This window comes from Adiantum capillus-veneris, chromosome 18 (assembly GCF_014529385.1).
Source record: "Adiantum capillus-veneris isolate H3 chromosome 18, ASM1452938v2, whole genome shotgun sequence".
In the NCBI taxonomy this organism is placed as follows: domain Eukaryota; kingdom Viridiplantae; phylum Streptophyta; class Polypodiopsida; order Polypodiales; family Pteridaceae; genus Adiantum; species Adiantum capillus-veneris.
Window position 1 is genome coordinate 101,080,029 of NC_140948.1, and position 21,097 is coordinate 101,101,125.

General features: G+C 45.3%; 1 protein-coding gene across 1 annotated transcript in view; it reads left to right on the forward strand.

Moving 5' to 3' along the window:
- Positions 1-490: 490 nt before the first annotated feature.
- Positions 491-21,097, forward strand: part of LOC147436099 (putative plastid-lipid-associated protein 4, chloroplastic) — a 57,741-nt gene continuing 37,134 nt past the window's right edge. The window contains exon 1 of the mRNA XM_086488998.1: positions 491-848. Within this exon, the coding sequence (XP_086345124.1) occupies positions 549-848 (300 nt within the window). The 5' untranslated portion in view covers positions 491-548. The remainder of the gene's footprint in view (positions 849-21,097) is intronic.

Genomic DNA, 21,097 nt, shown 5'->3' on the forward strand with positions numbered 1-21,097 from the left:
TTGAAGCAAAAAAATAATTACAGTGGAAGGCTTGCTCCACTTGAGGCAATGCATCAGTATTTTGACAATTCACCATGATTGACTAACAACGGAGCTACCTTGACATATAAATTCTACCGAAATTGTGAGCCACCCAACAAAGGAAAGCAAAGATAAAGGGAACATAGTAAAGCCAAGAAGATGGCTTGCAAGTGGATGCCACCATGTTGAGGGGGCTGTCACCTCGCCCCCACATGCCCACTATTTTGTCAGAGACCAGTCAGCTGCCTCTAGCCAAGGGATGGGCTAAAGGACTTCAAGTCGACACCAAGAGCACCACCAAATGGATCCAAATTCCAATAGACCCACCAGATGCTAGTCGCAAGAAAAATTGGAGAGACATCCCACCAAAATCAAAACATGTAGAGGAAGATAAGCTGCTTAGTGAGATAGGGCCGACCGGACAACGCCCTCGCCACAAATGCAAAATTATTGCTAAAATAACACGTGTGACGACATCACACACTCGTGAGTCGTGATTGTCCACTACTTGCTGTCGAGTGCAGACAATGGCAGCAGCGATAGTTCCCACTAAGCTTTCATTTCAGCCGAATAGCACCGTCCAGATCTTTGCTGCTCATCAAAGTCCACATCGGTTCAGCGTATCTTTCAATTCACCAAGCTTGTACTTCCACCCGGCCTCTGGAGCAGCGACGACAAGAAGGAAGGCCTTGCCTGTGCTGGCTTCAATCTTCCCTTTTGCCGAAAAGAAGGACAAGCAAACTGTCAAACAGGAGCTGTTGGAAGCAATAGCCCCTCTAGATCGTGGTGTGGATGCTTCCCCTGATGACCAGGCCCGTGTTGACATGGTGTGTACTGTTTTTCCATATTTGGAGAGAGATTTCTTAAGTTGTGGGGTGGCAAAGGGTGCCTTGCCTACAAACTTGCTCGAGTTAGTTCATTGCAGGGCTTATAGCAAAGGAACTGTTCTAAATGTGCACAGATACATCAAAAACTTTTCAAATAGTGATACACCTTGTACATACATTTGATCTGAAGAATGATGCTCGTTGCAGCGTTTTCTCTTGTTATACATTTGGCAGGTTATTGTTGGTCGTGTCTACTTTTTGGTTGGATATGTGGTAATCTCTGCTTGATGTAGTGTGACTCCTCTGGGGGTGTGGTGGTCATCCAGAAGAATTTGTGAGCTGGGACTGTCGTCCTCCATTGGAGGTCATGGGTGATTGGAGGAGTGACTCTGTGTCAATGTATCCCAAGCAAGAAGCAGCCCAACTGACCGTGGTCTCTTGACTCCATCGACTTGCTAATTGTGGGCTTCCTTGTGAACCAAGTAATTTGTTGGCTTCGTACACCCTCAGAAGCTGTGCATGTGCACACACAATGATCCTCGCTCTCTACCTTTTGTTGGTATACTTGCAATGCCCACCTCTCTCAGTTTTGCCACCACAGTATATGTTGCACAGTTTGTAAGGCCCCCATATGAGGAGAAGCAAATGGTGTACATATATTTGGTGGATTCCCGCTTTGCACACTGATGAGATCTCTATTTGTGATCGTGGATGGTACGGAGAAAATTCAGGTCCGGTGGCCGGTGGGTGGTTGTCCGTGGTCTTTGGTTGGTGGCCGGATTTCCTTGGCCGGTGGCCGAGTTCTAGGAGGACTTGTCTACCTAAAAGCGGCTATATAGAGGGAGAAGTTCGACACAGTATTTGGGACCAGAAGATGGGTTGGTCCCCCCCTTTAAGAGAATCCTTTATTAGGGAGAATCTTTTAACAAGCACAAGAACCGGAGAAAACCCCTCCGTTCTAATTTCCCGACTCGATGGTCGTTTCTTCCCGTAAGGGAAGACCAAGAGACGAGCTCTCAATCCTTTTTTCGTCTGTACTCGGAGTCGAGACCCCGCAGACAATTTTGGAATTCCGTTCTTGGAATTCCCAAGCATAGGCCGAAGCCTTCTCACTTCTCCTTGGCGATGAAGTACCTGCAAACACACATACAAACACGGGGCAACAATTCGTACGGCGAATCCACAATAGATACCTGTCGCTCTTGCGCGGGAAAAGCGACGTCCGTGCTTTGTAGTCTCGCGATCTCTTGTGTCTTCTAGCGGTAGAGTCTTCTCTTGCTGGCGCTGGCAACTCTTTCTTTGAGTGAGGGCATGTGGTGCTTTTATAGCTCCTTGGCCACAGTAGGAATAGCTGAGCAGAGGCTGGCCGCGTAGAGATCGCGACAGTTTTTTTTTTCCTGTTCCACCCGAAATAGGGAGACAGAATTCGTTGGCTGGATTTGTTGGTTTATTTTCTAAGTGACTGCCCACTTATTAAGTGGACGGTCGGCATATTTTAAAATTGGTTTGAACGTGCCCAAAAAACTCAATAAAACCTTATAAGTTTAAAACAATGCCTTTCACAGCACTTCCCCGGCGTCCCTGGATGCAACCATATGCACAAATGCAATGCAGACATAGATTCCTCGTGGGAAAGCGTCTGCTCTTCCAGGAAAACTTGTTAAAAAATTCCGCTTTTTAAGAAAAGCTTCTCAGAACCCATCGTTATTCTTGTGCTTGTGTCTTTATGCGTATTTCTCTTTCCAGTTCGGATTTCCTGCCAGACCAACGAGATATTCCCTTTCCAATGCTCCCATCATCGCATCACATGATGCATCAAGATTATTTGTTTCCCGGTCTCTCCTACCGAACTACCGGTAAAACCCCTTAACTATGCTTAATGTCACCCATCATATGACGCATCAGAGTTTTCCGTTCCTGATGGCTTTTAATAATTCCAGTAGATCTACAGTTCCTAACCTTACGGTTCAAGTGCACATCTTTAAATATCGTAATTTCAATAAAAAGAAATTACTCAAGAAAATAAGAAAATAGTCCATTTAGCAACATCCCTCTGGCTTCTAAACAGTTGTCCTCAACTGTAGTGCTTGTACCTATCCTTCGAGAATCTCGGGATAGGATGCTAATTCCTGCTTGATCATCCACTGAGCATCTAGAATGAAATCTTTCCAGACTTAAGTGTCCGGTCTTGATGATGGATAGTCTGCTCCGGTTGAAGTATCTCTTTTGTAGTTAGAGTGTAGGTCCTCAGCAATGATACCAATGTCACAAACGGGAGCGTAGAACAATATAATTCGGATAAATAGAATTTATCACTTAATACTTAAGCCAAAGTATATAGAGAGAAATAGATAAAGGGGGAGAGATAGAAAGTGAGAAGATCGACACAGTAATGGGGACCAAAAGATGGGCTGGTCCCCCCTCCCCCCCGTAATAGTATCTTTATTACTGAGGAGAAGTCTATACAAGCACTTGAACCGAACGTATTACCACGTTCGTTCTAGAATAAGACTTGATGGTTCCCGGAAGCCTCAGCTTCCGATTCCTAGGGCAAAAGGCTTCGGCCTACGCTTGGGTATTCCAGCAACGGAATTCGGAAATTGTCTTCGGAGTCTCGACTCCGATTATAGATAGAAAAGGGATCGAGAGCTCGTCTCTCGGATTTCCCTTACGGGAAGAAACGACCATCGAGTCAGGAAATTAGAACGGACGGGTTTTCTCCGGTTCTTGTGCTTGTAAAAAGATTCTCCCTAATAAAGGATTCTCTTCAAGGGGGGGGGAACCAGCCCAGCTTCTGGTCCCAAATATTGTGTCAAACTTCTCCCTCAACTGTGTTTAGTTGAAAGATTATTTATTTTCATCTTGTTGATTATTCGTGTGCGCTCCCGTTTGTGACAGTGGTATCAGAGCAAAAGCTCAACATTTTCATCCACAGTCAAGCATTTTCATCCACAGTTCAAGCCTTGGGGTTTTGCATTGTAGATCAGCCCCAGCGACAGCAGGACTAGCTAAAACACTAGCGTTTTTGCAGCAGAACTCAAAACCAGCCCTAGCGTTTTTGGATCAGCAAGCAAGCCTAGCGTTTTGCAGATTTAGTGCGACTGAATTATCAGAAGCACCAACGTTTTCAGTTTTCAGCATAGACATACCGTAGTAGAACCTCCGAACCTCGCAGATCTCACCTTGCCACAGCAGATCCTTGCGGCACGGTCAGATCCATCGAAGTTTGCAGTTTCAGCCCGTAAAACGCAGATTTCAGCATCTGCGTTTTCAGCGCGTCGTTGTTGCATCGTCATCGTCACCAACGTAGAGTCAGAATTCAGCAGATAAAGATTTGCAGATTTCAGCCATTAGCGTTTTCAGATTTCAGCCCGTCTTGTCGTCGTCCTCATTGTCGTCGACATCGTCGGCAAGTCCTGTAGAGATTTGTGCAATCAATAGTAGACCGCTCTCGCCATAGAGAGTGGGGCCTTTGGAGGAGGGTTTGACAACATTCTGGTGTCGTATTCTTCTCTCTCTATCTCTCAGTCTCTTCCTTGAACATAGCGGCTCACAATGCTAGAAACATGTCCCAAGTCTCTCTCCTAGAGGAGATAGAATCCCTACCTAAGGAAGAAACCGTGGGAGAATTGGTATACCATGAAGTCACTACCCAAATTAACAATCTTCTCTCACCATCAAATAAACCCCCACCAAAGAAGTATGTTAACAAGGCTCCTCATCCCTTTTCCCACAAAAACCTCCCTCCTCCTATAAAGAACTCTAATCATGGCTTCCATAATTCCCCTCCCTTGTCCAAATTCCCTCATGAAGGTTTTTCTCATCAACCTTTCAAAAAGCCTAAAAACTCTCCCTCTTTATCCTACCCTCGCACAAACTCCCCCTTTTGTATCTCTCCCTCTTTTTCCTCTCATCCCTCCCCCCCTCCAAAACACCCTTCTTTCACCACTCCACTCTCCCCCTCCAAAAAAAACCTCTCCCTCCCTCCCTCCCTCCCCCCCCCCCCTCCTCTATTAACCCTTCCCGTTTACCCTCCCTTCTCAAAACACCCAACTATCCTCTTGTATCTCCTACCCCTAGCTCCTCCCGCACACCTCAAAACAATCCAATTCACCCCAAGTTTAGCCTACCCAAGAGCTCAAAAAATTGCAGTGGAGGAGGTTGAATTAAGAAAAGAGCACCCTACAACTTGGGTCCACTTGCTTTTCTCCAAACCTCCTCTCTTTTCCCATCTTTGGACCCCTCCTCCTTATACTTTCCCTCTCCTCACCCTCCCCTCCCTTTTTGGTAAAAAGCGTTCCAAGTATTGGCTTCCTCTCACAAACCCTTACCTCTTCAAAATTCTAGTTTTAAAAAAACTCTCTACCTTTTCTCTTAAACACAAAGTCACCAACCTCTCCTCACACAATCTCTCCCAACGCTCCCTCTCCTCTTCCGAAAGAAAGCTTCTTGGGCTTGGTCTCAACTACATTCCCCCCTCCCCTCTACCTCCGCCAAATCTAATCCTAGAAGCATACTCTAACCTTAATAGATCACTTCAACTGAAACTCTTCTTTAAAAACAACCCTCCCTCCTCTCCCCTCTCTTTATCTATACCCAATCCCTCTTGGAATCCCCCCTCTTCTACTTTATCTCTTAACCTTACCTTCAAGCACATTTTTTCTTTCCTTAAACCCCTTCTCTCTCTTACCCCTACCTTCCACTTCAAACCCTTTTTGTTTGAAGCCATATCCTCCTTAAAAAATGGCGTCAGTATCATAATCAAACCGGCGGATAAGAATCTTGGGCCGGTAATCCTCTCAAGGGCTTGGTATGATAATGAGGCTCTTCGCCAACTTTCAGATCCACTCACCTACTCCCTTATTTCTTCTCCCCCCTTACCTTTTGTCTCTTCCCTCCTCGCTTCCATTGTATCTAGCTATCCCCTTCTCCCATACAACGAACGAATGTTTATCCTCTCTTCCTCTCTTGGCAAACTCTTACCTAAACCATGCCCTTTCTTTCTCCTACCCAAAATCCACAAACCCACCCTTGTTGGTCGCCCTATCTGTTCCTACAAAGGGTATATCTTGGAAAATGCTTCCAAATGGCTCCATGCTCAACTCTACCCCATCCTCTTATCTAAAACCCAACACCTCCAAGACTCCCACTCCCTTATCTTGGACCTAGCCACCATTTCTTTTCCTCCCCACATATTTCTTTTCACTTTTGACGTAGAATCCCTGTATCCAAGCATTCCGATACAAGAGGGTCTTTATGCTCTCAGAAACACCATCCAAGACTTTTTCCCCCTTCCCAAAACCCACTTCATCCTATCCCTATCCTCCCTTATCCTCAACCATCATTATCTTTCCTTTAAAGGAAAGTGTTGGCACCAAATCAAAGGAACGGCAATGGGCTCGAACTTTGCCGTAGTCTATGCATGCCTCTTTCTTTGCTCCCTAGAAGAAGGCATGAACCTCCTTGCCTCTCCCTTCCTTCTCTACTTTAAAAGATTCGTGGATGATGCTTTTGGGGTTTGGGGTGGCTCTGCTTCTAGCTTGGGTAAAATGCTGCAAAACTATGGACACCCTCTCCAAAAGTATATAAAGATCTCTTCCCTCATCTCTCTGCAAGAGGCAATTATTTTAGATATCCACTTCTTCAAAGGAACCTCCTTTGCCGCCCATGGGATTCTCGATTCCAAATGTCATCAAAAAAGTATGAACTCCTACAATTATATCCCTTGGCAGTCCTGACATCCAACACACCAAAAGATTTTCTTTATTCTCCAAGAAATCAAAAGGTACATCATTCGAGAGAGCTCCTTGGAGGGTTTTATCACTATTCGAAACCTCTTCTTTCCCAGGCTTAGGGCTAAAGGTTACCCTCCCCCTCTCTTGGAAGCATGCTTTCGGTTTATCTCTTACCACTTCAGACCCTCCCTCCCTAAAAGAAACCACAAAACCAAACCACCACCCACCATTGTAAAAATTCCTTTCTCACCCCACCCGCACTCTTAACCCCTCCCTCTCCATAAACAAACCTCTCTCTAATCTTCTCAAAGCTAATCCCGAGCTGGCACACCTTCCAAAACCAATCGTATGTTGGCTCAATGCACCAAATCTCGGCTCTCTCCTCTCAGAAAAACCCAATCCCACATAATTTCCATTTCCTTCCCTTTCCCTTTCTTTCCCCCAAACCCCCCCTGCGAAGGTCGTTCTCTTTTAAAACCTGACACCCCATATATTCCTCCTCTTAAAAATCCATGATCCTTGCCACCTCTTCTAGCCTCCTCCTTCTAAACTCCATTACACCCCCTAACCCTCCATTACTTTTTTGGTACACTCTTTATTAGCCTCCCTTTTTTGTACATCCCCTGCTAGCTCCCCCTCTTTATTGAGTACCTGCTAAAGGAATTAGGGAGTAACTCTTCTTAAATTGGCACATCCTACTTTAACTACAGGGCTCTGTACAGATTTTTGAACCATGCTCCCCCTATTTATACTCCCCCCTGCTACCTAAGTTTTACACCATTGATGAGCTAATTCAATCGAAACGCGTTTGGTGTAAAGCTTGTGTTGTTTTGATTCTCCCCCCCCCCCCCCCAATCCAACCCTCCCCACCCTTCTTATCTCTATCTTCGCAAGACTCTCTCGCTATGATTTTCTTCTTCTTGTTTTTAAATAAGTTTATTTTCTAAGTGACTGCCCATTTATTAAGTGGACGGCCGGCATATTTTAAAATTGGTTTGAACCTGCCCAAAAAACTCAATAAAACCTTATAAGTTTAAAAAAATGCCTTTCATAGCACTTCCCCGCCGTCCCTGGATGCAACCACATGCACAAATACAATGCAGACATAGATTCCTCGTGGGAAAGCGTCTGCTCTTCTAGGAAAACTTGTTAAAATATTCCGCTTTTTAAGAAAAGCTTCTCAGAACCCATCGTTATTCTTGAGCTTGCGTCTTTACGCGTATTCCTCTTTCCAGTTCGGATTTCCTGCCAGACCAACGAGATATTCCCTTTCCGATGCTCCTGTCACCGCATCACGTGACGCATCAAGATTATTCGTTTCCCGGTCTCTCCTACCGAACTACCAGTAAAACCCCTTCACTATGCTTAATGTCACCCATCATATGACGCATCAAAGTTTTCGGTTCCTGATGGGTTTTAATAATTCCAGTAGATCTACAGTTCCTAACCTTACGGTTCAAGTGCACATCTTTAAATATCATAATTTCAATAAAAAGAAATTACTCGAGAAAATAAGAAAATAGTCCATTTAGCAATATCCCTCTGGCTTCTAAACAGTTGTTCTCAACTATAGTGCTTGTACATATCCTTCCAAAATCTCGGGATAGGATGCTAATTCTTGCTTGATCATCCACTGAGCATCTAGAATGAAATCTTTCCAGACTTAAGTGTCCGGTCCTAATGATGGATAGTTTGCTCCGGTTGAAGTATCTCTTCTGTAGTTAGAGTGTAGGTCCTCAGCAATGATACCAATGTCACAAACGGGAGCACATAACAATATAACATACATTCGGATAAATAGAATTTATCACTTAATACTTAAGCCAGAGTATATAGAGAGAAATAGATAAAGGGGGAGAGATAGAAAGTGAGAAGATCGACAAAGTACTGGGGACCAAAAGATGGGCTGGTCCCCCCCTTGTAATAGTATATTTATTACTGAGGAGAAGTCTATAGAAGCACTTGAACCGAATGTATCATCACGTTCGTTCTAGAATAAGACTTGATGGTTCCTGGAAGCCTCAGCTTTCGATTCCTAGGGCAAAAGGCTTCGGCCTACGTTTGGGAATTCTAGCAACGGAATTCGGAAATTGTCTTCGGAGTCTCGACTCCGAGTACAGACAGAAAAAGGATTGAGAGCTCGTCTCTCGGATTTCCCTTACGGGAGGAAACGACCATCGAGTCAGGAAATTAGAACGGACGGGTTTTCTCCGGTTCTTGTGCTTGTAAAAAGATTCTCCCTAATAAAGGATTCTCTTCGAGGGGGGGGGGACCAGCCCATCTTCTGGTCCAAAATACTGTGTCGAACTTCTCCCTCAACTCTGTTTAGTTGAAAGATTATTTATTTTCATCTTGTTGATTATTCGTGTGCGCTCTCGTTTGTGACAATGGTATCAGAGCAAAAGCCCAACATTTTCATCCACAGTCAAGCCTTGGGGTTTTGCATTGTAGATCAGCCCCGGCGACAGCAAGACCAGCTAAAACACTAGCGTTTTTGGATCAGCAAGCAAGCCTAGCGTTTTGCAGATTTAGCGCGACTGAATCATCAGAAGCACCAACATTTTCAGTTTTCAGCATAGACATACCGCAATAGAACCTCTGAACCTCGCAGATCTCACCTTTCCGCAGCAGATCCTTGCGGCACGGTCAGATCCATCGAAGTTTGCAGTTTCAGCCCGTAAAACGCAGATTTCAGCATCTGCGTTTTCAGCGTCGTTGCATCGTCATCGTCACTGACATAGAGTCAAAATTCAGCAGATAAAGATTTGCAGATTTCAGCCATAATTGTTTTCAGATTTCAGCCCGTCTCGTCGTTGTCCTCATTGTCGTCGACATCGTCGGCAAGTCCTGTAGAGATTTGTGCAATCAATAGTAGACCGCTCTCGCCATAGAGAGTGGGGCCTTCGGAGGAGGGTTTGACATTTTGGTGTCGTATTCTTCTTTCTCTATCTCTCAGTCTCAGCACCTTCATTCAGAGTGTCTACCATTTGTTTGTGATCATTTGCACTCTTTCACTAAAGGAACGGAAGGCTCTCCCTTTTGTAAGTAAAAGGAACCTTGAGCACAGTTCGGAGCACTCATCTTGAGCAAAGTTCAACTTTCACTTGCGCTGCACCTTACATTGGTATCAGAGCTTTGGCAGTGTTCTGTATCACTCAAGGAAAGAACCACATAATTTTTTTGCTTGTTGCGCGTAAGCCAAGTCCTCTTGGGCGTGTCGATTCCTAATCGTGTTTTTGAAGAGTGACAGGAAACCCAAGAAAGAAGGGCTTGTCCAGCCTCCCCTTGTTTCTCTTTTCACTCATTGAGAGTGGACCGTGCACTTAGCGGCCGGCCAATCGATGTGAGGTGGGAAAAAGCAACCTTGGTGTGAGTGCAAGGCCGCCAAGGGGTGCGCCCGCGGGAAAGAGAGGAGCTTGGGTAACTGATTGCAAGCTCAAGAAGAACCTCAAGACCCTCAAGAACCTCAAGACTTGAGAACCTTAAGAACCTCAAGACTCAAGAACCTAAGACCCCAAGAAGCACAAGAACCCAAGTTCCTCGTGAACTTAAGAACCCAAGACTTCAGTGTATGGTCATTACCCGAAGCTGAATGGATACTTCGCATGGAGGTGATGAACATGGCAGTGGCGAAGAAGAGGAGGTTTTTCTGACCGTCCCCCTTTCCCATCTACGCCAAGGATTGCACCAAATCCTATGGAGGCTTTGGTCAAGTCGATGATGGACATGATGGTATTACAAAGTAGACAACGAGAAGTGTGGCACTAAGAAAGAATGGCAGCCATAGAGCGTGAGTGCAAGCAAACACGCTTGGCGGCCATAGAAAGAAACACAGAATTGGATCGCGAGCACACAGAAAGAATAGCCGAATTGGCTCGCGAGCGCAAAGAAAGACGGTTGGAGCGTGAAGCGCAGATGACCAACGCATGCAAGAGTTTGTCCTGCTATTCTCTAATGTGCAGGCGCAGATTGAAAAGAATCAGGAGAAGGAGACTCTCTCAGTCTCTGCTTCTCCAAAGCACGACACACATGATTTGCATTATAATGATATGTAGGATGATTTGCATGATCAAGATGTGATTATTCACGAGCATGATGATTTTGCATGATTAAGATGTGATTATTCACAAGCATGATGATTTGCAAGATAAAGATGTGATTGTTCACAAGGATGATGGTTTAGTTGATACTTTGTCTAGTGAAGCTAACCTCATTGCAGATTCGATCAATCTCACGACGAACCGATCTTGGCTCTCGAGTCAAGGTTCAAAGAACCTCCACAGGAAGTATTATACGTTCGAATGATTAGTCAGCACGCATTGTTCGAGTGTTTCATTCGTGATGCTTTCCTGTATTTTAGTCACCGTCATTATGTGATTCCTTTTCATAGGCATGACATATTGTACGTTGAATGCGATTCACTCAGGAATGAGCACGGATGTATGTGGATTACTCATGAAAAGATGAAATGTTTGCACCCAAGGAATTCACATTCTATGTCTACTCCTTGGCATGACACAGTATCCGAAAAGAGCACAAGAAAGATTGAGCATCAAGCATCGGCATTTCCATTTGATTTGCCACAGTTGATTGATTTAGATCAGAAAGTCAAGATTCGACCCCATTGTTTGTGTGTGTTTGATGAACGGTTTGGCACTCCGTCACTTTGTTCATCTGCATTGCATGCACAGTCTTTTCGACAGGCTAGAATTTTTCCAGTCACTTTACATGGAATGGGTATGTTCATGTTTTTGTGTTGGAAGTGGTTTCAGGAATTTTCATCCTCGGAGATTCTTGAAGAAGGTAGACGCATGACTACAGACGAAGTAGAAGCATTGAAGGAGCCACAGAAGACTTTGTGTTGCTTTCGGCGCGGCCCAAAGAAGCAAGGGTTGCAGACCTTTATGAAGTTCAAGTATCGCATGACCCACACATCAGAGTGGGCCGACGAAGAATCCTTTCCAGGATTCCGGACGCTGTTGGCGATCTCCCTCGACGCCATACAGTTCGGTACCAGTACCTCACTTTGAAAAGGAGGGGATGTCACGTGCACATCTAACCCTATGTGTACATGGACAAGCTACTTTATGACATGGGTTCAATTCAGTTAGATTAGGAAGTGATCTGATACTTTTGTGAGTCTGTTCGCACACCGTGCATGTCCAGGCATTTAGTGTAGATGCATATCCTTTGGTTGCGCACAGCATGACCGTCAGATTTCCATGAGAACCCTTCAAGAGCATTTTACAGTGCATAGACCTATTTTCCCTATTTTTGACATTTTTCACTTATGATTTTTAAGTGACTTTTGTTGGGAACTGGGTAGGGCAATTTGACTAAGCCAATACATAAGAAACCTAGCGCTAGCACTTTCTGGCAGAAGAGGCAGCAGGAACATCTTGTTCAACAGGTACCTTCGCAGCAAGATCCCCCCCTCCCACACCAAGCGTAGCGTTTTTCATCAGCAAAAGCCCAACGTTTTCATCCACAGTCAAGCCTTGGCGTTTTGCATTGCAGATCAGCCCCGGCGACAGCAGGACCAGCAAAAACACTAGCGTTTTTGCAGCAGAACTCAGAACCAGCCTAGCGTTTTTGGATCAGCAAGGAAGCCTAGCGTTTTGCAGATTTAGCGCGATTAACCATCAGAAGCACCAGCGTTTTCAGTTTTCAGCATAGACATACCGCAGTAGAAACCCCTAACCTCGCAGATCTCACCTTCCCGTTGAGCAGATCCTCGCCGCACGGTCAGATCCATCGAAGTTTGCAGTTTCAGCCTGGAAAATGCAGATTTCAGCATCTGCGTTTTCAGCGCGTCGTCGGTGCATCGTCGTCATCGACATAGAGTCAGAATTCAACAGATAAAGATTTGCAGATTTCAGCCATTAGCGTTTTCAGATTTCAGCCCGTCTTGTCGTTGTCCTCAACGTCGCCGACATCATCGGCAAGTCCTGTAGAGATTTGTGCAATCAATAGTAGACCGCTCTCGCCATAGAGAGTGTACCCGCCTTCGGAGGAGGGTTTGACAGCATTCTGGTGTCGTATTCTTCTCTCTATCTCTTAGTCTTAGCATCTTCATTCACAGTGTCTACCATTTGTTTGTGATCATTTGCACTCTCTCACTAAAGGAACGGAAGGCTCTCCCTTCCGTAAGTAAAAGGAACCTTGAGCACAGTTCGGAGCACTCATCTTGAGCAAAGTTCAACATTCACTTCCGTTGCACCTTACATCATAATACACTGGGCAGTGACATGTGTGAGCTTTGTCTTTGGCTCTATATGGAATAACTGACAAATCCTGGCCTCTGCTGGTACTCCTCTAAATCTGCAATCCTCAATCTCTAACTGATGTGATGATGTGCGTATTTGTCAATAACACATCGTAATCCATGGGATAGATGAGTGTCCATGTAGGTGGGTCTGGTCACAAAACCATCCTCTGTAAGCTCAAGGAGATGCACTCTATAGAAAGCCATCTATGTGCCAAGCACACGCATAGGCTGTATCCATGTCCTCCTATTGTCTAATTGAATCAAGTCCTATCTGATGAGCTGAGTGATCTCAGTTCGTGTGACAGACAAGGAGGGTGTGTCCAACGAATACTGGAAAGGGGGTAATCTATTCGTGTCAAACTGCTCATACAAGTCATTGAGGGTGGTCCGGCATAGATCTGCTGACATGCCCCAATGGATATACCCAAGAGTGTAGTTGCTACCGACACTCCAAACTGCTCTTGCACACTAGACCATTGACTCGGTCTCAACATGGGTACCACCTCTAACATGCTCTGAGAGCATAGATCTGGTTCTACTCCTTGCTAGATCTAGATGTGGATTTGGATCTCGGATGAGAAACTGTGCCATTGCATGATTACAAGGCCTATGTAAGGCTGATGGGGCTGATCTGAAAAATGCCAATGAGCTGGGCAAAAACACTAGGAGGTATTTGTGAGTGCCAGCCAAGGCCAGATGTTCACCCAAGGGACTGCTCTCCCCCCCTCGGGCTCTACCTTGTAGACACTGGAGGCTACATTGTAATCCATGGGATAGATGAGTGTCCATGTAGGTGGGTCTGGTCACAAAACCATCCTCTGTAAGCTCAAGGAGATGCTCTCTATAGAAAGCCATCTACATGCCAAGCACACGCATAGGCTGTATCCATGTCCTATTGTCTAATTGAATCAAGTCCTGTCTGACGAGCTGAGTGATCTCAGTCCGTGTGAGAGGAGGAGGGTGTGTCCAACGAATACTGGAAAGGGGGTAATCTATTCGTGTCAAACTGCTCATACAAGTCATTGAGGGTGGTCCGGCATAGATCTGCTGACATGCCCCAATGGATAGACCCAAGAGTGTAGTTGCTACCGACACTCCAAACTGCTCTTGCACACTAGACCATTGACTCGGTCTCAACATGGGTACCACCTCTAACATGCTCTGAGAGCATAGATCTGGTTCTACTCCTCCTTGCTAGATCTAGATGTGGATTTGGATCTCGGATGAGAAACTGTGCCATTGCATGATTACAAGGCCTATGTAAGGCGACCCTGAGGAGGGAATTGCACCGTAAGAGGGTCTCCAAAGATTGCAATTGCTGCCCAACATAAATGCTGGGGCTGATCTGAAAAATGCCAATGAGCTAGGAAAAAACGCTAGGAGGGTATTTGTTGTGAGTGCCAGCCAAGGCCAGATGTGCACCCAAGGGACTGCTCTCCCCCCCGGGCTCTACTACTGTCCGTAGGAGAGGTACCCCCTTGCTACCTATATAGGGTCACAGGCTGGCTGTCTGACCCAGTCCTCTGCATTCACAACCTAGGGAAATACGAGGAACTGCAAAGAGAAGGGCATCGGATTCCCATAGGGCTCAGGGGAAAAAAATAGGAGAGGCCCGGGATAAAATATCCCAGGCCTACAGGAGCCTATATGGTCATGGAACCAAGCCAAAACCCTGAGCTAAACATGGTTGGAAAATCCTGACATGAGAAAACTGCCTCACACTGGCTAGGCAGAACCACAAAAACAACCCTCACTCCTTAACACTTGTCCTTGGAAGAAACTGGGACCGATTGCACGAATCTAGAGAGATGCAACAACTCTTAACACCCTCTCTCAGCTCCTAGAAAGGAAGATGGACTAGGAAGCTAGAGTGAGCAATATGCAACTGTAAAGAGAGGGTTTCGTGGACGAGGATATTTGCTAGAGAACTCCGAGATTGAATAGTGTATCATCCAACGACTACCCTTGGAAGACGTTCGGGAAGTAAACGTTGTCCGTTGGAAATAAATCCAGTTCTATGAAGAATCTCCTCAACTCAACCTCACAAGTCGCACAACCAACAGCTGCAGAAGGTACTGTTGCTGACCGCTCCAAGAGAGAGCGTCAAATTTGAGGGTCTACAAAGAATGTAGACATGGAGGCTACTCAGAAATCAACTATCCAACGACGAACCAAGGAATTGCACCAACCACCATATACAATGATGAAGTGCAAACTGTAGCTTAAGAAACTTTATTAAAGTTGAGAGTGAAAACTGCTACTGATCTTCATCTGTTTGGAACACATCCCGAGAGAATATCACCCCTCTCTTAGAGTGAATGGGGAACAAACATCCAACAGAAAGGAACACACATCAGGTTTGAGGCTGCAGCTAATACGGCAAGATCAAGAGACCCTGGAAGAGAAGAACAAGGTGCTATAGAATTGCTCATCGTATCTTGAAGTCCCTCGTGTCCACATCCCAACCTACCTCCTGGGGAAATAGAAGCATCTAAAATTCCCTTCATGCTATGTCCAATACCCTTGTTAGTCCTAGTGTACATCATGTCTTAAAGTCCCTTGTGTCCATGTCTCAACCTGCCTCCAAAGGAAATGGAAGCAGCTAAAATGCCCTTTATGCTATGTCCAATACCTTTGTTAGTCCTATACGTACGGCCAACAGTTACAAACACAAGGACTATTGCCAAGTAATGATGGACAATATTAGTTAACCACGAATTTTGAGTCTGCAAATGCTAACTTCAAAAAGTTAGGATAACTATTTTTACCCCGCACAATGCTATTGAACAAATGAGTATTGGAGTTGGAATTTTGTGCATAACGCTCCACTGACTTGAAAAAACGGTGCTAATCCCTAGGGATGCAAAGTAAGTCTCTCCATCCGACAGTTAGCCCTTCGCTTTACAAATAGCTACATAAACCAAATGGCCTATCCAAAGCCTTTAAACTCACTTCAAAGAATCCCGAAAGGTGGTGTTTAAGCCGAGATTCAACCTTTTTAACCCAAAAAATGAGTGTTGACTTGCGTCTACGTGCTTATCCAAATAGAATGTCCATCCTGTTTGCTGCACATGAAAGCACTAGAACTCAAAGGAAGTAGTCCATGGAAATTGACTTCGAACCTGACGCCATATCCCCCTTGAAAGGGAGAACACCCAGACCACGGATAACTGCCACAACTCTCCAACAGTCTCTACTTGTGCAACTGGACCACCCAAGGGAGGTGAATCGGAAAGAAAATATAAGTGTGGAACCTGGACCAAATCTGGGAGAATCAAGAAAACTATCTCCCCACTTTGAAGAATGCTCGGGCTAACTGGAACTGGTCCCTAGTCCAAGAAGGACCACTATCCACCTGTACAAAGCAACATGCTAGGCTAGGTGCTTCCATGCGCAACAGTAGGGTAGACCACCATGTATTGTAAGGTGCAGCGGAAGTGAATGTTGAACTTTGCTCAAGATGAGTGCTCCGAACTGTGCTCAAGGGTTCCTTTTACTTACGGAAGGGAGAGCCTTCTGTTCCTTTAGTGAGAGAGTGCAATGGACACAAACAAAGTGGATGAACACTGTGAATAAAGGTGCTGAGACTGAGAGATGAAGAGAGAAGAGAATACGACACCAGAATGTTGTCAAACCCTCCTCCGAAGGCCCCACTCTCTATGGCGAGAGCGGTCTATTATGATTGCACAAATCTCTACAATGCTTTGGACTTGCCGATGATGTCGAGGACGACGGGACGGGTTGAAATCTGAAAATGCTAATGGCTGGAATCTGCAAATCTTTATCTGTTGAATTCTAACTCTATGTCGATGACGATGGCGATGATGACGATGCAACGTCGACGTGTTGAAAACGCAGATGCTGAAATCTGCGTTTTCAGGGCTGAAACTGCAAACTGTGCTAGATTTGACCGTGTGGCGAGGATCTGCTGCGGAAAGGTGAGATCTGCGAGGTTTGGGGGTTCTACTGCGGAGTCTTGATGCTGAAAACTGAAAATGCTGGAGCTTCTAAGTGTTACGTCGCGAAGGATCTGCAAAACGCCAAGGACTGATCTGCAAACCAAAAACATTAGGGCTGAATTCTGCTATTTGTGCAATCTGCTATGGATCTGTTGATGCAAACTGCTAACGATAGGGCTGATTTGCTATCTACTGTTGCCAGGTTGCTACAATTGCAAAAACGCTGGGCTTATCTGCAATGCTGAAAACGCTAGGTTGTTGATGAAGAAAACGCCAGGTTTCTTGCTTCAAAAACGCTAGGTTGCTGTGAGGGTTCTGTTGAGAAGGTGGCTGTTGAACTGAAAACTGAAAATGCTGGAGCTTCTAAGTGTTCCGTCGCGAAGGATCTTAAAACGCCAAGGACTGATCTGCAAACCAAAAACATTAGGGCTGAATTCTGCTATTTGCGCAATCTGCTATGGATCTGCTGATGCAAACTGCTAACGATAGGGCTGATTTGCTATCTACTGTTGCCAGGTTGCTACAATTGCAAAAACGTTGGGCTTATCTGCAATGCTGAAAACGCTAGGTTGTTGATGAAGAAAACGCCAGGTTTCTTGCTTCAAAAACGCTAGGTTGCTGTGAGGGTTTTGTTGAGAAGGTGGCTGTTGAACGCTGTGTTCCTGCTGCCTCTTCTGCTAGAAAGTGCTAGCGCTAGGTTTTCTTATATATTGGCTTAGTCAAATTGCCCTACCCAGTTCCCAATAAAAGTCACTTAAAAATAATAAGTGAAAAATGGCTAAAATAGGGAAAATAGGTCTATGCACTGTAAAAATGCTCTTGATGGGTTCTGATGGAAATCTGATGATCATGCTGTGTGCAACCAGAGGATATGCATCTAATCTAAGTGCCTGGGGATGCACGGTCTGCGAACACTCACAAAAGTACCAGAACACTTTCTTACCTAACTGAACTGAACCCATGTCATGAAGTAGCTTGTCCACGTACACATAGGGTTAGATGTGCACGTGACATCCCCTCCTTTTCAAAGTGAGGTACTGGTACCGAACTGTATGGCGTCGAGGGAGATCGCTAACAGCGTCCGGAATCCTGGAAAGGATTCTTTGTCGGCCTACTCTGATGTGTGAGTCGTGCGATACTTGAACTTCATAAAGGTCTGCAACGCTTGCTTCTATGGGCCGCGCCGAAAGCGACACAAAGTCTTCTGTGGCTCCTTCAATGCTTCTACTTCGTCTGTAGTCATGCGTCTACCTTCTTCAAGAATCTCCGAGGATGAAAATTCCTGAAACCACTTCCAACACAAAAACATGAACATACCCATTCACGTAAAGTGACTGGAAAAATTCTAGCCTGTGGAAAAAACTGCGTATGCAATGTAGATGAACAAAGTAACGGAGTGCCAAACCGTTCATCAAACACACGCAAACAATGGGGTCGAATCTCGACTTTCTGATCTAAATCAATCAATTGTGGCAATTCACAATGGAAATGCCGATGCTTGATGCTCAATCCTTCTTGTGCTCTTTCGGATACTGTGTCATGCCAAGGAAGAGACATGGAATGTGAATTCCTTGAATGCAAACATTTCATCTTTCCATGAGGAATCCGCATACATCAGTGCTCATTCATGAGTGAATTGTGTTCAGCGTACAATATGTCATGCCTGTGAAAAGGGATCAAATAAGGACGGTGACTAAAATACAGGAAAGCATCACGAATGAAACACTTGTACAATGCGTAATCGAAACTTCCTGAGGGGGTTCTTTGAACCTCGACTCAGAGCCAAGATCGGTTCTTCGTGATTGATCGAATCTGCAATGAGGTTAGCTTGACTAGCAAAAGTATCAACTAAACGATCATCCTTGTGAACAATCACATCATCTTCTTGCAAATCATCATGCTTGTGAAAAATCACATTTTGATCATGCAAATCATCATGCTCGTGAATAATCACATCATTATCATGCAAATCATGTGTGTCGTGCTATGGAGAAGAAAAGACTGAAAGAGTCTCCTTCTCCTGTTCCTTTTCAAACTGCGCCTGCACATTAGAAAATAGTCGCAACAACTCTTTTATGTGTTGGTCGCTCATCTCTTTTCTTGGTTTGTTCTCGCGATCAAAGTCTGCTTGTCTTTCTTCGTGCTCACGATCCAATTCGGCTTGTCTTTCTTTGGCTTCCAAGTGTGCTCGCTCGCTCTCACGCTCTATGGCTGCCATTCTTTCTTCACGTTCACGTGCTATGGCTGCCATTCTTTTTTCGCACTTACGCTCTATGGCGGCCATTCTTTCGTCGCTTTCTAGCTTCTCGTCCATCATCATCTTGTCGAAAGCCTTCATAGAATTTACTGCAATCTTGACGTAGATGGGGAGGGGGGAGGTTCGGAAAAACCTCCTGGTGGGGGAAGTTCTTCTTCGCCACTTTCAAGCTCATCACCTCCATGTGAAGCATCCATTCCGCTTCGGGTGATGACCATCCACTGAAGTCGTGGGTTCTTAAGTTCACAAGGAACTTGGGTTCTTGTGGGTCTTTGGGTTCTTGAGGATCTTGAGATTCTTGGGTTCTTGAGGTTCTGGAGTCTTGAGGTTCTTCTTTAGCTTGCAATCTGTGTTAGAGAAGAATCTTCTCTTACCCGAGCTCTTCTCTTTCCTGCGGGGGCACCCCTTGGCGGCCTTGCGCTCACACCAAGGTTGCTTTTTCCCTCCTCACGTCGATTGGCTGGCCGCTATGTGCACGGTCCGCTCTCAATGAGTGAAAAGAGAAACAAGGGGAGGCTGGACAAGCCCTTCTTTCTTGGGATTCCTGTCACTCTTCAAAAACACGATTAGGAATCGACATGCCCAAGAGGACTTGGGTTACGTGCGACCTTAACAAGCAAAAAAAATTCTGTGGTTCTTTTCTTGAGTGATACAGAACACTGCCAAAGCTCTGATACCAATGTAAGGTGTAGCAGAAGTGAATGTTGAACTTTGCTCAAGATGAGTGCTCTGAACTGTGCTCAAGGGTTCCTTTTACTTACGGAAGGGAGAGCCTTCCGTTCCTTTAGTGAGAGAGTGCAATGGACACAAACAAAGTGGATGAACACTGTGAATGAAGGTGCTGAGACTGAGAGATAAAGAGAGAAGAGAATACGACACTAGAATGTTGTCAAACCCTCCTCCGAAGGCCCCACTCTCTATGGCGAGAGCGGTCTACTATTGGTTGCACAAATCTCTACAATGCTTTGGACTTGCCGACGATGTCGACGACCATGAGGACGACGATGAGACGGGCTGAAATCTGAAAATGCTAATGGCTGAAATCTACAAGTCTTTATCTGCTGAATTTTGACTCTATGTCGATGACGACGGCGATGACGACGATGCAACGACGACGCGCTGAAAACGCAGATGCTGAAATCTGCGTTTTTCGGGCTGTAACTGCAAACTGCGCTGGATCTGATCGTGCGGTGAGGATCTGCGGCGGAAAGGTGAGATTTGCGAGGTTTGGGGGTTCTACTGCGGAGTCTTGATGCTGAAAACTGAAAACGCTGGAGCTTCTAAGTGTTCCGTCGCGAAGGATCTGCAAAACGCCAAGGGCTGATCTGCAAACCAAAAACGCTAGGTCTGAATTTTGCTATCTGATGCAATCTGCTATGGATCTGCTGATGCAAACTGCTAACGTTAGGGCTGATCTGCTATCTGCTGTTGCTAGGTTGCTACAGTTGCAAAAACGCTGGGTTTGTCTGCAATGCTGAAAATGCTAGGTTGTTGATGAAGAAAACGCCAGGTTTCCTGCTCCAAAAACGCTTGGTTGCTGTGGGGGTTCTGCTGAGAAGGTGCCTGTTGAACGCTGTGTTCCTGTTGCCTCTTCTGCGAGAAAGTGCTAGCGCTAGGTTTTCTTATATGTTGGCTTAGTGAAATTGCCCTACCCAGTTCCCAACAAAAGTCATTAAAAAATAACAAGTGAAAAATGGCTAAAATAGGGAAAATAGGTCTATGCACTGTAAAAATGCTCCTGATGGGTTTTGATGGAAATCTGATGATCATGCTATGTGCAACGAGAGGATATGCATCTAATCTAAGTGCCTGGGCATGCACGGTCTGGGAACAGACAAAAGTGGAAGAACACTTCCTAATCTAATTGAATTGAACCCATGTCATGAAGTAGCTTGTCTACGTACACATAGGGTTAGATGTACACGTGACATGTATGGGCCTTACCTTTCAGATAGGACGCCACCCTTTGTACCTTGGAGGCTTCTAAGAAACATCCTCCCGAAAAGGAGATATTAAACTGCTGGGTTATT